At 35.2% G+C, this 18441-nt stretch overlaps 1 protein-coding gene across 5 annotated transcripts in view; it reads left to right on the top strand.

Annotated features, from left to right (window-relative positions):
• Positions 1 to 18441, top strand: part of ZNF654 (zinc finger protein 654) — an 85326-nt gene that overhangs the window by 55218 nt on the left and 11667 nt on the right. For 3 of the 5 annotated variants that reach the window (XM_036243841.1, XM_036243840.1, XM_036243839.1), the window contains 3 exons: positions 9171 to 9306; positions 12134 to 12336; positions 13160 to 13299. In XM_036243841.1, the coding sequence (XP_036099734.1) occupies positions 9171 to 9306; positions 12134 to 12336; positions 13160 to 13299 (479 nt within the window). Of the gene's footprint in view, positions 1 to 9170; positions 9342 to 12133; positions 12337 to 13159; positions 13300 to 18441 lie in introns of those variants that run through there. The other 2 variants (XM_036243842.1, XM_036243843.1) reach the window with 2 other exon arrangements.

Below are 18441 nucleotides of genomic sequence, written 5' to 3'. Positions count from 1 at the left end.
AAAAGAGAAATGGAAGTATGCTTAATTATGAGAAACGTATAAGGGGAAAGAATTCACTCTCTATGAAAGAAATACTTGACAAATGTGCCATATATGTAGTACTGGGATTGGTGTTAAAGTAAAAGTTGCAGATTCTGAAATTATTTTGTAAATATTGTATTCCTTAGATAAATCTTGTGTTCAAATGTGTAAAACTTTGATAGTTTTCCACTGGTGTTTATCTTTTTGAAATTGTTACTCATTATTAATTCTTGGTTATCATGACCTCAGAAATATTTTCACTTTTTCTGTATTTTTAAAAAATAATTTTTTTTTTTTAATCATCCTCACCCGAGGACATTTTTCCATTCTTTGTTCAGATAGAGTGGGAGGGAGAGAGAAGGAACAGAGAGAGAGAGAAACATCGATGTGAAAGGGACACATCGAGTGGTCGCCACCCGCACAACCAACCAGGGCCGGGGACAAACTGCAGCCGAGGCACATGCCCTTAGCGGGAACCGAACCCGGGTCTCTCCGGACCGCAGGCCGATGCTCTAACCGCTGAGCCAAACTGGCCAGGGCTTAAAAAATAATTTGTTTGAGCCTGGCTAGTATGGCCCAGTGGTTGAGCATCAGCCCATCCATCAAGAGGTCACTGGTTGATTTCCAGTCAGGGCACATGCCCAGGTTCTGGGCCAAATCCCCAGTAGGGGGCATGCAGGAGGCAGGCAATTGATATTCTCTCTCATTGATGTTTCTATCTCTCTCTTCTTCTCCCTTCCTCTCTCTCTAAAATCAATAAAGAAAACAAAATTATTAAAAATCTGTTTGAGAAGGTAACATGTAAGTTCACATCAACTGTTGAGGTTTTATAATCACTTTGAAGAGACATGAGAGCCTGAGTTATTTCAAGCTTAAAATATTATATAATAAATAAACTTGAGACATTTAAGCTCAAGGGACTGAGAGCAAGCCTCCAAAAGAGGGCTGTCAGCGTCAATAAGTTCTATATTTCAGGAAAGGTTAGAGTACCCTGACGTAGAACAGCAGTCATCTAAAAGACGGCACTGCACATCAGTGTGCATTAATAGTTGTTCATTCCGTAGTAGCTGATCATAAAGATCTTATATTCTGAGTATCTTGCAGTTTTGTGTTGCCAGGAACAGGCATGTAAGTGCCTTCGAAAATCAATGATAGACTATTACTTTGAAGCCAACTCTGAAAGCACATCTGGATCAGTGAGGCATTCATTGTTCACCAAAAGCTGATTTTGTATCATGTCCTAATGCATAATAACTAGAATTATCAGCATGTTAGTGCGTGGAGTAGTTTATATTTCTCCAGATAAAATATCAGGTCATAGAAAATTTAGCTTTAAAGAACTGTAGAGGACAGTAAGTCCAGTTTAATTTTTCTTTAAAAAAATTTTCTTTATTGATTTTAGAGAGGAAGGGAGAGAGAGAAACATCGATGAGCGAGAACATCGATTAGCCGCCTCCTACATGACCCCCACTGGGGATCAGGCCCACAACCTGGGCATGTACATCAAACTGCACAGGAGGAATCAAACTGGTGACCGCTTGGTGCATGGGTCAACGCTTAACCACTGAGCAACACTGGCCAGGCCAATTTAATTTTTAAATAAATGATGAAACCGAGGATTAGAGAGATTCATTTATTTGTTCATTTATTCAGCAATATTTATTGGAGATTAAGTAACTTGCCCAATTTGTAGCATAGCCAGTACTGTGATCTGTTCTCTTGATTAACTCTGCTCTTTCTGCTGAATCAGATTTTATATTTATTTTTTGTGTAGTAATCTACTCAAATCTGTTTTTTGTTTTTATTTTTTAAATTCCTCACCCAAGGATATTTTTCCATTTATCATTAGATAGAGTGGGAGAGAGGGAGGGGGAGAGACAGAGAGAAACATCTACGAGCCACATCAACTGGTTGTCTCTTGCACTACCCGACCCGGGCCAGGGATGAATGGCAACCAGGGTTTGTGCCCTTGACTGTAATCAGACCAGCGACTCATTGGTCTGTGGGTCTGTGCTCTAACTGCTGAGCCAAACCGGCCAGGGCAATCTGCTCAAATCTTACATATACCTTAATTCTGTTTCAGGATTTGTCTTACAGGTTAGAACTATAACACTGCACTTCTCTTTTGGCTATATTATTTCATTACTTATTTAAAAATGTTAATGGAGGATGTGCTTTCATTAGCATGGCAACCACCAATTAATTCTGAAATTTGATTATGCTCTTAGTTGATGATTTTACAGTATTTATGATTGGCTTCCCCCTCTGATAAAACTCTGATTGCTAATATAAGTAACATTTATATTTATTACCTAAATTTTAAAAAATGTAATTATTTTTATTAGGCAGGTAACTGATTATATAATTTAAATAATCATTTTTTCAAACACCCCATAGGGATATGCTAAATAGTCCATTAAGTACATGATTCTAATTATTTTAATGTATCAAAGTCTAATTCATGGGTATTCATGGATTTTTATAATTTTGAGTTTGGGAATCACCTTAGAAATTAATACAATAATCCCTTATTTTACATATCAGCAAATTAAGCTCCAGTGGAGTTGAGGTTTCTTGAAGCAGAACAAGGATCTATGTCTTACTCTTAACCCAGCATTTTTTCCAGTCAGTATTCCCTAACTATTATGTGAAATAATGTGATAACCATGTGTTTACAATATGTCAAAAGAATAGGTATAAAGAAATGTTTTATTTATACTAGTAGCTTAAGTGCTTCATAGTCTAACTTTTTAAAACCTTCTAAAAAGTGCCTTACTGGGGGAGGGAGGAAGAAGAAACTTTATTGTGTGCTTATCTGAGTGATAGCAGATGAAGGCCCAGACAAGGGTGTGTAAGGCTGTAGAAGTGGCAAGGAGGAAGCAGATCAGGAGATGGTAAAGAAAACTGACATTATGTTAGGATCAACATAAGAAGGTGAGTTTTATATTTGATTCCAAACACAAATATAAATACAAGTAATAACTACAACCAGGAGTTTCCACACTTGTGGTATCTTACCCATCTAGATTTTTTTTTTTAAGTTTGAGCACATATCCCCAATATATGTATATTTGTTATTTATGTACATGTACTAATATTATATACATTGTAAAATATAAAATACTTTTTTTTTTTTAAGATTTTAAGGGACAGAATTATGTGGCCTTGGGGTGATGCCTGTTTAATCATATTACAACACAGCATAATTTAATCCTGGTGTCATTCTCATCAACATCCAGGCATTGGAAAACAAACCAAGTCTTGTCTGACTACAGTCATGCATTTTATGTTTTATTTAGCCAATTTATTTTAGTAAATATAGGTATAAAGACTTCCATCATTATAGTTTGAAAGGGAGAATTTTTCTCAGTTCTCTTTGCCTTTTTTCTTTTTTTTTCTTTCTTTTTTAAATTTAAAATACATTTTAAAAGCATAAAAATAAAATAATATTTAAGAGTATAAAAATTTTAATGACACCAGTGTGACTAAATATGCTTTAATTTTGAAATTTTTTAATACTTGGCCACATAATAATTCAAAGTCTGATTTTAAGTTTAGTTTACTTTGATACTTGATTTTAATAGCTATCATTTAGGTGAAAAAGATACCTTTGGTAGATCCACATGGAAAGGTTTTTATTCTAATTTATGATTCTCAGTTTTAAGTGCCTTGCACCAAATTTAGAGTGTTGTTGAAATTTGAGTATTACATTTCCATTGATCCTGAAGTCAATCAGTGTTAAATACTAACCATTTTTTCAATGTTTTTTAATTGATGTTTTTAGAGAGAGAGGAAGGGAGAGAGAGAAATGTCGATGTGAGAGAGAAACATTGATCAGCTGCCTCCTGGACACTGCCCCCCAGGGATCTTGCTTGCAACCCAGGCATGTGCCCTGACTAGGAATTGAACTGGGATCTCTCAGTCCATGGGGCAATGCTCAATCCACTAAGCCACACTGGCCAGGCTTGAATACTAACCATTTTCAACAAAGGAATTGAAAACTAATTAAAATGGTTTAGTTGAAAGATTTTCTTTCTTTCTTTCTTCCTTCTTTTTTTTTTGGTACGTGCCCCTAGTGGGAACCGAACCCGGGACTCTCTGGTCCACAGGCCGATGCTGCAACCGCTGAGCCAAACCGGCCAGGACCAGTTGAAAGATTTTTCAACAGAAAATTTTAATTCATGTTTTTAATGGCATATATACAAGCATTGTAGGTGGCATTGATTTTGGGGAACAACAATCATGTAATGATGCAAACACTTCTGAATATTTATTTTAAATGATTTTCTTCATAAGAACTTTCTTTTGAAAAGCAGTAAATTTTCTATTTTTGTACTACCCTCTTTATATGGGCAAACTCAGAGTGTTTATTTTTTCTAAAACATCAGGTAAATACTTCTTAGGAACTTAACTACAGAAAAGACCAGCAAATTTGCTATAATTATCTTTTTGTAAAATAAAATTGTATAACATCTTTGTATTTTACAACTTGTGAAGTGGTTTGCCATAATTTAACCAATGAAAGTAATAATAAAAGATATCATGGTCATTCTCATCTCACGTCAAAGTATTGTAAGTATAATATTGCATTTTAAAGGCTTTGTTTTTATAAAATTAACCACATTAAAGACTTTTATGTTTACCCTTTGATTTGTTATAGCAGCTTGCTTATGGATGAGTATGACTATGGCATTCTGTAATTTTAATCTGAAATCTGCATTTTGTTAAAAATAAGACAGAGATTGCATAATGCTTCGACTTACACATATTTCCGTAGAATCCTATTTTGATTTTAAAACTTATTTATTATTGAGAATATATTTTCTTTTGTACATCTTTCCTTTCCCGACTCTTTTTGGAGAAGCTTTAAACTACCTACAAAGTAAGATGTTAACAATAATAAGACAAGGCCTCTATCTGATAAACACCAGAAGAGTGAACTGGTAGAGACTTTTAATACTGCAAGAGAAGAATTTAAGTTTATTATCGATTGAGGCTTCTCAGAGAAAAGTGGGTCTGAAAAGATTGGAAAGGATTGAGATAGGTTAACAGGAAGGTTTAGATAGGTTTATAGGAAGTTGGAGGAGAAAAGAGCATAATATGAGAAGAAGCATAACAAGAAAGTGCAAGATGAGTTTGAGAGACATGGAAGAGACCCAACTAGAGAAAAGACTTCATGATATGTAAGTCCAGAGGTCATGAAGTTGGAGCATTAAGACTTTCATCCTGTGATAAGCTAGTGAAGGGTTCAGATCAAGTATGCAGAATAGCCAGCACACCAAGCTGCAGCTTCACAGACATGTTCTAGTGGCCAACTAGAGTTCAGCAGAGTGGGAACAAGTTCAGGGAAGAAAAATCTTCTAAAATAAAACAGTAAGCCCATACCACATGGATTCCAAAGGAAGAGTGAGGGAAGGAGTTGTGTTTGGTCTTTACCTTTGGCAATGACATAAGATTGAACAGAAGTTTTTGAGGGAATTGGATGGGGTGGGCAAAAGTAGGTTTACAGTTGTGAGCTCATGAAACAGTTTACTCTTGTATTATTTATGAATTGTCTTTTTCTATACAAGCAACTTTTGCCCACCCCTGTATTTAGCATAGTGCAGTGGAATCAATGACAGCAGGCAGATGACTTAGTAAAGGGTTATGTTTTACAGGTCCAAATCTTTAAGTAAACATTCTTTAAAAGCCCTACAATATGTATATATACTCTAGGATAGATGAGTTGTGAATTCTTCAGTGATTTCAGTGCTTCCTTTTTTATTTTGAAGACTTTTAGATTGAAGATCATCCAAAAAAGCCACCATACTATTTAAGATAGCAGGAGCCAAAAGATACTTACAAACTTTTTTGTTCTCTTTCATACTGTACCTTTCTAAATAGAAAAAATGAAATGTTTATTTAATCTTTATTTCCTATCCCAACCTATTTCTAATAGAAGTGGTCTCCAAAATATGGTGCACTTGACTTAAGAAGTGCACACAGCCCGGCCAGTGTGGCTCAGTGGTTGAGCATTGAGCCACACACCAAGAGGTCACCGGTTCAATTCCGGGTCAGGGCACATGCCCAGGTTGTGGGTCAAATCCCCAGTGGGGGACAAGTAGGAGGCGGCCAATTGATGTTCCCTCTTATCGATGTTTCTCTCTCTCTCTCTCTCTCTCTCTCTCAAATCAATAAAGGAAAAACAAATTTTTTTCCTAAAAAGAGTGCATACACACACAAAACAAAACTCCTATTTATAGTTTTTATTTTACAAAAATGAACTTAAGCTAATTTCCTAATTTTTAATGGAAGGATTGATGGGAATACAAATATATAATTGATAGTATGGCTATTTATGAAAGAACATACTAACTGTAGGAGGTGCAATCAAAAAGTGTGCCAAAATTGACGGTAGGGTAAGGGTTGTTAGATTTACAGATGGATCATCAGGGCTTTCCTCTAGAAATTTTGATTTAGTACTTTTCAAATGGGTCCTGTGAGTCTGTTATTTAACAAAGTTTTCAAGTGTTTCTTATTTTCAGCCAAGTTTAGGAAATTTGTGGTAGACCTATCTTACCATATCTTGACTTCAGCTCAAGTCCATTTTGAGGTCCCAAAGTGTTAGTGGCTGTATGATCAGTGCTTCACTTACCCAAACACAGCCAGAAAGGTGGGTTGTCCAAGGGCTCAGCAGCAGAGCTACAGCTCACCAGTCATTCAGGGACTAGCATCCAGCTCACCTTGTCTCTTGTGCTTTGATTGGACCAAAAGCCAGCTTGAATTTTAGGGGTACCAATATGTGTGTCTTGTGTAATTTAGGATTTTGTTTACCTTGAGGTTTGAAAACGATTGCTTTTCATCATGAAGCTGTCACCACAGATCGTTACTATGTTCCATCTGTTAAAAGAAGCATAGCTGACCAATAACTTTATATGTTATTTTTCTAATGCTATAACATGCTGACACATGGAAATGTAGAATTAACTTTATGCTGAGGCAATTGGCTGTCCTAAAATAAAATATTCAAAATGTTAAAAAATACTAGAGGAAATAATAGCTAGCATTTATTAAGTGCTTACTATATGTCAGGCACTGTACCAAGCACTTTTCAATACTGCTTATTATTTAATCCTCACAACAATCCTACGAAGGTGGTGTTTTTAGTATTCTTTTTGCAGAAGAGTTAATTGAAGGAGCACAGAGAGGTTAAGTAACTTGCCCATTGTTTATAGGATTTTGTTTGCTTGCCTGCTTGCTCATTTTAATTTGGGAATGTCCTAAATGACTTTTAGATACTTGTTTTCATGTTTTGAGTTAAGGATCCTTTGACTAAATGATTATTTATTTTGAAATTTGATTTATTCTGTTGCCTCATTCTCTTTTAAAACAAAACCTCTTGTATATTTTAACAGGGAATGTGAAGTGGCATGTAGATATCACTTTGGAACATTCAAATGAATGAAAGAACATCATTTATTATTATTATTATTATTTTTATCCTCACCTGAGGACATTTTTCCATTTTTTGTTCAGACAGAGTGGGAGGGAGAGAGGAAGAGAGAGAGAGAGAAACATCGACGTGAAAGGGACACATCGAGTGGCTGCCACCCGCATGACCCAACCAGGGCCTGGGAAAAACTGCAACCGAGGTATATGCCCTTAGTGGGAACCGAACCCGGGTATCTCTGGACCGCAGGCCAACGCTCTAACCGCTGAGCAAAACCGGCCAGGGCAAGAACATGATTTAATAAAAGCAAAGTGTTTATTGTCACTTTGAGTATGTAGCCCTGTTGATTTATCCAGTAAGTTATATTTGTGACTATACATACAGGGTGGGCAAAAGTAGATTTATAGTTGTAATACAAATAAATACAATAATTAATAATAATACAAGAATAAACTCTGCGTTTTGCATTCTTACAACTGTAAACCTATTGCCAACCCCTGTATATTTTATCCTGAAGCTTTGATTTACAACTGTTATTACTTTTCTAATGCCTGAGGGATTTTTATTTTTATTTACTTTGTTTAAGCACAAAAATTCTAGCAATCATTTGTTTTAATTTATGTGCAATTTATTCAAATTTTTAACATTGCCAGTTTTAATATCTAGTGTTTTCTTATGGCTTTAAACTCAATTTAGGCATTAAAAAAATAAATGTATTAACTTCACTAGGCCTTCCGTTAATCTTTTTAAATTACCAAATTAAATTCCCTGAAACATTTTAAAACACAACACTGAATAAAGTATATAATGAATCAGAAAGCATAATCAAACAGTGAAATCTTATAAATCTAAATCTAATAAATCAAATTTATAAATTCAGTAAACCAAGTTCTCCTGAATCTTAAATATTGCTTACAAACTTAACTTCTGTTACATAATTCATATTATAATCACAAGTCTAAGATATCAGACTCTAAAAACATTTCAATTATCTTTAAAAAAACAATATGCATAGACAAATTATCAGCTAATGCCCAACTTATCAATACATTTTAATCTTACACCTAATACAAAGTCTTCATACTGTAGGTTGGATTCTTTCCTTCAGCCTGTCATTTCTTTGTCCAAGACTACAAATGTACTTACACCACAAAGTGAGATAGAGTTTTCATCTTTCAGTCTTCTACCACTAAGACTACATTTGGGATTGGGCAGGGGCACCTATGTCTACTTGTCAACCAGAGTCTGCATTGGATCCCTCTAGCCCTTTCTTATTGTCAGGCTTTTGCTTGCCCTTGTTAGCAGAAACCTTATGAGCCCCTCCATAAATTTAAGTGAGCATTTAAATTTTACATTTTTGCAACCTGGTTCTTTTCCTAGAAATGATGCATCCTGTAAGATTTTCCCTTAGGATTTTGCAACCTGGTGCTTTTCCTAGAAATGATGCATCCCTTAAGTTTTTTCCTTAGGTTACACTTTATCCCTATTATAATGGGATTTACTAAGTCCAGTTATGTACAAACTGTGTAACCTTTGGCATTAAAGTCGATTTGTGTACTAATGGGGTTTTGACGCCCTACATAGGTTACTTAGCAACCCTTTCTCTTTTATAATTTAATAGCTGCCTCATTGGCCATCACTCACTTTATTGACAATGATAATCAAGTTTAGTTTTTAACCCCTTTAAATTCACAAAGCCAAAATGATTTTTCTCTCCTAGGAATGCCAGAATCACCTCCGCAGATATGGAAATGTGAATCTGGAACTGGTGACTCGAATCATTAGAGATGGTGGCCCATGGGAAGATCCAGTGTTGCAAGCTGTTCTTAAAGCCCAGCCAGCATCTCAGGAGATAGGTACTTCAGGAGACTCAAAATCAAAACCAACATTTGTGAGAAGCAAACATAATTTCATTTTCTAACTAGAGCAGTAATAGTGATTTTTATTTTATTTTCTAATATTGAGTAAGAGTTATGTATTTTTACATGAAGTATGTTTAATTTGTTGTACTAACCCGCCCTAAGAGTGATTTTTAAAATATGTTTTTATTGATTTTTAGAGAGAGAGAAAGGGAGGGGGAGAGAGAAACATCAATGGGAGAGACACATCGATTGGCTGCCTCCTGCACATCCCCAATGGGGATCAAGCCTGCAACACTGGCATGTGCCCCAACTGGGAATTGAACTGACGATCTCCTGGTCCATGGGTCGACGCTCAACCACTGAATCACACTGGCTGGGCAAGAGTGATTTTTGACACTAGACTTAGGTACATTTATTTCTGGTAATTTCCCATTCTAATGGGAATTCAGAGTGTTAACACATTTACTGTCAAGTTGGTACAGAGTTCATTTGCTTTTGTCACTTCAGTTATATTTTAAATATCTATTTAAGTAGGCACACCTTTTTAGAACAAAACAAAACACCCTGCTTAGGTACATGAAATCTCCCTTATACAGAAGGAGATGTGAGGGCTGTAACTCATCCAATTTTTGTCACCACTACTGTATATCTACACTTCGCCCAGTGCTTGGTGCAGATTAGGTGCTCAATATAAATATGTGTTGATTGAATGAGTGACCACATGATGACTGTGAAAGTGACTGAGTGACTAACTGAATAAGTAAATTTCAATTCCAAATACTGTAGAGCAGTATTTTCCAAACTTCATCCACTAATAGAAATGAAAATTTCTCATCCTCTTACCACCTGCATACTTCTTTGACATCTCTTCCTCTTAAATCTAACAATGCACATTGGTTCCTGTGGGCCAAAATTTTATTTTGAGGAAGGAGGCTCTGTCAACTGCTTCTAGTTAATCCTTTAAAAAATATTTGCCATATTATTCCCTGAGCCACAGAACATTTTTGATCACCAAAGCTTAGACTGTAGAGCTGAGTAATAGTGAATAAATACAAAACTGGAAAACATTTGAAAGCATGGAGAAAACCTATAGAGTGTAGTTATAAGATAGCTAAGGGGAAAAGAGAAGAACCCCCAGCTCTGGAACCATTCAGACCTTGGTCTGGTGAGAAAGACACTTCACACCACAGATTGTGCTGAACGGGTTAGGATCTTTCTATTTGTCCCAGGTTACGGGGTGGGAGTGAGTTGTAAGTAGAGTTGAGTGGAGAAGAAGCTGTGGTTCTTGGGCTTAAGAGCAAGCCAACCGCAGATCCAAGTGTGGAGGCCTACAACAGAGATGTGAGAGAAGATGAAGAGATAAGGCCAGCAGAAGCAGTGCGAAGTGGTGAGATGAGATGGGAGGTGGGACAAAACTAGGAGGAAAAGGCTGAGGTATATTATGTGACAGTGGTATAGTGGTATATACTCAAGGGTTACAAAGGAGACTGGAACCTGATGTGAGGGTCTGGGGAAGGAATAAAAGGAACGAAGAGAGAGGCAGCTGGATTGAGGAGGAAGAGTTGGATTATTGAGGAAAGGTATGAAGAGTCAAATATAGGTAACACAAGGGTGACAGACAAGGAAACTGAGGAGACTGGGGAATGAGGCCAGCGGGGACAGGAGGTAGACAAGACAGAGCTTCAAATGGAGTGAAACTGGAAAAGAAAGTTTGGCTTTTTAGGAGAGCTCTTAGGCTTCTCTGAGTAGGAGTTAGAACAAACATACTGTGGGTTGCTGTGAGGGTTGATGGCCTTGATATATGTATATATAGTTCTTCATACATAGTCCTCTCATACTTACATTGACATGCCTCACTCTGGGAAAAGCTTCTCTAGAGCCTTATTAATATGGACAACTCTTCTCTAGTTGGTGTTCATTATGGTAAAGACTAGTCTGAAGTCTTTGAATTAACTATACAAATCAGTGTCTGCTTATTTATATATTGAAAACAATTCCAAGGCAAATGTAGAAGCCCAAATAAAACATCACTCATAAGCATTTTAGAAGCTAATGTTTAAACATATATAACTAATTTAAATACTTTGAGTCCAAAATCATGAAATATGGGTTCCAGTTCTTGCTTTGTCACTTAATTTTTGTCCTTGGGCAAGTCATTTGACCTCTCTGAGACTCGGTTTTGTGATCTGTGAAACAAATACTATGACACCTGTCATAAGGTTGTTGCTAGGTCTAAATAAACTTAGTGGATAAAGATTTAGTATATTTTTTAATTTCTGTAAAAGCAAGTATATTAGTAATTACTCTTAGTGATACATGAACACATATTAATAAGCAGTCCTTTTATCTTAATCTTTTGTTGAAAAGTAATAAAATATATTTCTTTTATGACTTAACTTTTTCATTAATTCTGATTTACTTCTCTATAATTAATCAGAATTAATGTGGTTTTATTGATACATTAGGATTCAGCCTTTTCATCTTAACAGTAATGAAAATATTGAGCACTAAGAAGATCAAGTACATAATCTTAGTAGAAATTTCAGACCCCATATTATTGAAACATATTTTGACATAGAGTGAGGTTTGTTTTTTACTTTCAACAGATATTTTTGAGCACTGTTTTCTTGTGACCTTTATTTCAATTTTTCCAATCACATAATTTTATATTCTTTTCACAAATAAATTCCTACTAAAAATGCTATTTAATTAAATAACTCTAATTAGGTCCACATGTTAGTGATAAAGTTTACAACACAATCAAGAGTTTGAGAGAATCTTTTCTTGAGAGTAATACGAGTCTGTTCTCTTTTTAATATAGTGAACAAATACTTAAGTTCTGAAAATCCACTATTCTTTGAACTACGTGCCAGATACCTAATTGCTTGTGAACGCATACCTGAAGCAATGGCTCTTATTAAATCTTGTGTAAATCATCCAGAAATCAGCAAAGACTTATATTTCCATCAAGCACTCTTCACATGTCTGTTTATGTCACCTGTAGAAGATCAGCTATTCCGGGAGGTATTGTTTAAGATTTTGTTTGCTTATCATCATTTTAACCTTACAATTAAAAAAAAAATGTAGCCCATTCTTGTTAAATTCTTTTTCACAGTAATGCCAAAGGTTTTCAGATTACATTATCTGGATGTTTTCTCTTTGGCACCATTCTTTAAGCTCATGTTGAATTAGACAAACTCTGATATTAACAAAACATTCATTAATAAGCATTGTTTTATTTATTTATTTATTTAGTTAGTTAGTTTTTAAATCCTCACCTGAGAATATATTTATCGATTTGACAGAGAGAGGAAGGAAGAGAGAGAAAAACATAGATCAGTTGCCTCACATTCATGCCCTGACCAGGGATTGAACCTGATACCTAGGTATGTGCCCTGTCCGGGAATCGAACTTGTGACCTTTTGGTGTACAGGACAATGCTTCAACCAACCAAGCCACCCAGCCAAGGCAATAAGCATTATTTATGTTGAGTTTCTGGTGTGACAGAGGTCAAATAAAAACTGAGAAGCATTATGACTTTTCCTTTTAAATAAAATATTAAAAATTAAACTTTCATGTTTGTTAATTTTTTTTCAAGATGAAGAATCTTTTCCTAATATGGACTCTACTTACCTTCAAGTCATAGACATTAATGAGATTAAAATGAGTCACTGTAAACTGTTTGTGCTATATAGTAAAACTACGAAACCATGAGAATTTTTCTATTCAATTCATTGTCTTTGTAGAAGAAAATTAGAAATCTAATTTTTTCTGGATTTTTACACATTTATTGCAACTAGCTTTTCAGATATTTTGATGTGAACTGATTTTTCTTTTCCTGTTACAGCATTTATTGAAAACTGATTGTAAGAGTGGAATTGATATCATCTGTAACACTGAAAAAGAAGGCAAGACTATGTTAGCCTTACAACTCTGTGAATCTTTTCTTATTCCACAGCTCCAGAATGGGGATATGTATTATATCTGGTAAGTGTTCCTAATATAGAAATTGAAATAAGATTGGAAACTGAATAATTGGTTAGCAGAGTTTGGACTTTATATTTTCTAAAAAGTTATGTGAACATGTTAAGCAAGAAGCATTTGTAAGACCTAAAGATTAAAAAAGGAAATGATCATGTCCCAGTACTTGATACCATAAATACTTAAGGTATGTGTTATAATGAAACAATTATGTTTTAAATTAAATTTGGAGGTTGTTTTTTTTTTTTTTTTTAAACTACTTAATTTTTTAGAGCAGTTTTATGTTTTCAGTAAAATTGAGAGGGAGGCACAGACATTTTCCATATACCTCCTGTTCTCACACATATGTATCAATATCACTCACCAGAATGGTACATTTTTTACCATGGATGAACCTACACTGACTAATCATAATCACCCAAAGTTCACAGTTCACCTTATCATTCACTCCTGGTGTTATATATTCAGTGGATTTGGACACATATATAATGACATATCCAATGTTATAGTATCATATAGAGTATTTTCACTGTCCTAAAAATCCTCTGTCCTCCACCTATTCATCTTTTCCTCTGACCCCCACCTCTAGAAAGCACTGATCTTTTTCTATCTTCATAGTTTTGCCTTTTCAGAATATCAGAGTTGGAATCATACAAAGTGTAGCCTTCTCAGAATGGCTTCTTTCACTTAGTCCTATACATTTAAGTCTCCTTCATGTCTTTTCATAGCTTGATAGCTCATTAGTGCTAAATAATATTTACTTGTTTGGATGTACCACAGTTTGTTTATCCATTCACATACTGAAGGACATCTTGGTTATTTCCAAGTTTTGGCAATCATGAATAAAGCTGCTATAAATATGTGTGCAGGTTTTTATGTGGACATGTTTTCAACTCCTTTGGGTCAATACCAAGGAGCATGATTGCTGGAACTTATGGTTAAGAGTATGTTTAGTTTTGTAGGACACTACCAAACTGTCTTCCAAAATGGCTGTACCATTTCTTATTCCCACCAGCAACGTATAATAATTCCTGTTGCTCATCCTCACCAGCATTTGTTGTCAGGGTTCCAAATTTTGGCCCTGCTAATAGGTGTGTAGTGGTGTCTTGTTGTTTTAATTTGCATTTCCCTGATGACATAGGATGTGGAGCATCTTTTCATATGCTTTCTTGCCATATGTATATCTTCTTTGTTAAGGTTTTTAGCCTATTTTTTCAACCAAGATGCTTGTTTTCTTATTGCTGAGTTTTAAGAGTTCTTTGTATTTTGTGGATAATGGTCATTTATCAGATGTCTTCTTTTTTTTAAATGTTTTATTGATTTTGTAGAGAGAGATAGAAACAGTATAAGAGAAACACCAATTGGCTGACTCCTGCATGCTTTCCATTGGGGATGGAGCCCGCAACCCACGCATGTGCCCTGACTGAGAATCTAACCAGGACCCCTCAGTCCATGGGGCGACGCTCAGTCCACTGAGCCACACTGGCCAGGCTTATCAGATGTTTTTTATAAATATTTTCTCCTAGTCTGTGGCTTGTCTTTTAATTTTCTTGATACTGTCTTTTACACAGCAGAGATTTTTAATTTTATTGAAGTGTAACTTATCAGTTATTTCTTTCATGGATCATATCTTTGGTGTTATGTCTAAAAAGGCATCACCATTCCCAAAGTGATCTAGGTATTCTCCTATGTTATATTCTATAAGTTTTATAATTTTGTATTTTATGTTTAGGTCTGTGGTTCATTGTGAGTTACTTTTCATGAAAGTAATAAGGTCTGTGTCTAGATTTATTTTTTTGCATGTGGGTGTCCAGTTATTCCAGCATTATTTGTTGAAGAGACTGTCTTTGCTCCATTTTATTGCGTTTGTTCCTTTGTCAAAGATCAGTTGGCTGTATTTATGTAGGTCTATGTCTGGGCTCTCTATTCTGTTCCATTGATCTATTTTCTTTTTCTTTAACATTACAACAGTGTCCTCATTACTTTAGCTTTATAATAAGACTTTAAGTAGATCAGTCCTCTAACTTTGTTCTTCTTCAGTATTGTTTTGGTTATTGTGGATCTTTTGCTTCTCCATATAAACTTCAAAATCAGTTTGTCAATATCCATAAAATGACCTGCTGGGATTTTGATTGGGATTACATTAAATCTGTAGATCAAGTTGGGAAGAACTGACATCTTGACAATATTTTGTCTTTCTATTCTGGAAAACATCTCTTTCTTTCTTTAGTTCTTTGATTTCATTCATCTAAGTTTTGTAGTTTTCCTCCTATAAATCTTGTACACATTTGTTAAATTTATATCTATGTATTTAGTTCCTTAGGTGCCTCTGTAAATGATATTGTGTATTAGTGTTTTTAAACATTTGTAAGAATTACTTAAAAATTATTGGTAGTATATATGAAGCATCAAGTTTACCTATCATATAATTTAGAATGTGGTATGAGAGTGTTTTTAGTTCTTACCCTTAGTGTGCTTATAGGTGAAACCATGAATAATATTTATAAAAGATTCTAATAACTCTGGCCTTTCTTCCCCAACACACACACACACACACACACACACACTCACACACTTTACCACTTTGACATTTCATTAACTTTGAAGGGAAAATTAGGTTTCATTTGCTGAATATAATAAACTATGAGCTATAAACATTTTTATCAGTGCTTTTGAATTTTAAACATTTAAAACAATAGCTCAAAGGGGGATTTAAAACTAAACTCTTAATATTATTGTTTTAAAATTTTTAGACTAAGAGATAGAGTCAAATATGTAATTAGTAACAGAGCTGGGTCTAGAAACTAGTGGATTTATCTTCTAGGAGAGTATGCTTTTAGTTAGATTATATAAGTTTTTATTCAGAAGTTCACCCGGTGGGTCAGAATTTCAAACAGACAAGGGGATCAGGAGGCAGTAGTAAGACATACAATACACTTAAGTATTATCATTTCTTGATAAGTAGTTATTTCAAAATAAAATATAGTCATGTCTATTATAGTTTATCTTTTCATATGGGGATAGGAATGTTCTCTGCCCTTGGCTGTATTAAACTGTCTACATAGGATATCTTTGGTCTTTTCATTTTTATATACTCTTAAGTAAATTGGAATTATGTAAACAACAACAGAGGAAAACATTTTACTTCTTTTCTTGGCTAACCAATTTTTGTTCTTTAAGGAGGGTCCTTAAAAATATAACAGTGCCTATCTTTCCCATTCCTGGCCACAGTTAGCCTCCAAGAATAAAACTGAGTAATGCAACTCCCATTTGCCTAACTGGAAAGGACTCATTAGCCTTCTTCTTTGTCCTTCCTTCTAAGTAGGCTGAATTCTGATGGACTGCCCTCTTACTTTGTCTACCTCTCCTCTATATTTCTTAATGCTGAGATCCTTTTTTCTTTTAAAAGTTTATTTTCATTGTAACCTGAAGAGCAGGATTCTTTCCAGCCTACAGAGTCTATTGCCTATTTCATCTTGAGATTCCCTGTGAACGAGCTTACCCTTTATCTCCCCTCTTTAAGGACAGAACCTGATCCACAGTCCAGTTTTGTTCTATCTCAAGCTAGTGCATTAAGCTACTAACTGTGTTTCTCTTACCAACTAATAACTAAATAATAATATAGTAATAGCAGCTGCTAATAGTTGCTGAGTGCTTCCTATAGTCTTTGTTGTATATGTGAATTATCTCATTTATCCCAACACTTTTATGGGGTAAATAATATTATACCCACTAGTATAACTAGTATTATCAACCATTAGATAATAAAGCCAAGACTCAGACCCAGGTAGCCTGACTCACATCCTCTGTTTTTAAATATTACTTACTATAAGTGAGTCAAGTATAAAAAAAAAAATCAATGTTGTAAGAGCGATTGTAGAACTTCTTATAGCCCTCAACTACATAACTTGATAATTTTATTAGTACTTGCTACCTGGTAAATGTGTTTATGCAATAAATTGGTGCTGTGTTTGAAAAGAAAATGTATGCTACATTAAAACATTCCCTTTGGTCTTCACAAAGAGGACTGTTAGTGATTTTTAGTGTGTTTGGTTTTTTGTTCCTGTTTTCCTTCAAAACCCAGTGTACATGTAAAATCTGAGAATCCTTTAATTTTTTTTCCAATTTATTTATTTATTTATTTTCCCTTTAATTAATTTATTTGTTGCAGATGTTTCTTTTTTTTTACCCCCATTGACACCTTCCTTCTGTTCCTGCCCTGCCCAACCCCCACATTGTTGTCTGTGTTCATTAGTTATGCATATAAGTTCTTTGGTTTATCTCCTCCCACCCACCTCCTCTGAAGTTTGCCAGTCTGAACCCTACTTCTATGTCTTTGGGTCTGTTTTGTTTATTAGCTTGTTTTGTTCATTATATTTCACAAATAAGTGAGATCATGTGATACTTGTCTTTCTCTGACTGGTTTATTACCCTTAGCGTAATACTCTCCAGGTCCCTCCATGTCATCTGAAAGGATAAGAGATCTTTCTTACAGCTGCATAGTGTATATGTACCACAGCTTTTTTATCCATTCGTCTACTGATGGACACTTGGGCTGTTTCCATATCTTAGCAATTGTAAATAGTGCTATGAACATTGGGGTGCATATATTCTTTCTGGTTGGTGTTTCATGCTTCTTAGGATATATTCCTAGAAGTGGGATCACTGGGTCAAATGGCAATTCAATTTTTAAGTCTTTGAGAAAACACGATACTGTTTTTCATAGTGGCTACACCAATCTATATTCCCATCAGCAGTGTACTAGATTCCCCTTTTCTTCACACCCTTGCCAGCACTTGTTGTTTGATGATTTATTGATGGCAGCCATTCTGGCAGGTGTGAGGTGTGACACCTCATAGTCGTTTTAATTTGCATCTCTCTGATGATCAATGACATTGAGCATTTTTTCCTATGTCTCTTGGCCATTTGTATGTCCTGTTTGGAGAGGTGTCTATTTAGGTCCTCTGCCCATTCCCCCTCCCCCCTTTATTGATTTTAGAGAGAGAGGAAAAGAGAGGGAGAGAGAGATAGAAACATTGATGAGAGAGGACATCGATTGGCTGTCCCCTGCATGCCAACCCACTGGGGATTGGGCCCATAACGTGGGCATGTGCTGTGACCTGGAATTGAACTGGCAACCTCTTGGTG

This window comes from Molossus molossus, unplaced genomic scaffold (assembly GCF_014108415.1).
Source record: "Molossus molossus isolate mMolMol1 unplaced genomic scaffold, mMolMol1.p scaffold_m16_p_5, whole genome shotgun sequence".
Lineage (NCBI taxonomy): Eukaryota > Metazoa > Chordata > Mammalia > Chiroptera > Molossidae > Molossus > Molossus molossus.
Note: the sequence above shows the minus strand (reverse complement) of the source record. Positions and strands in the feature narration are given on the sequence as shown.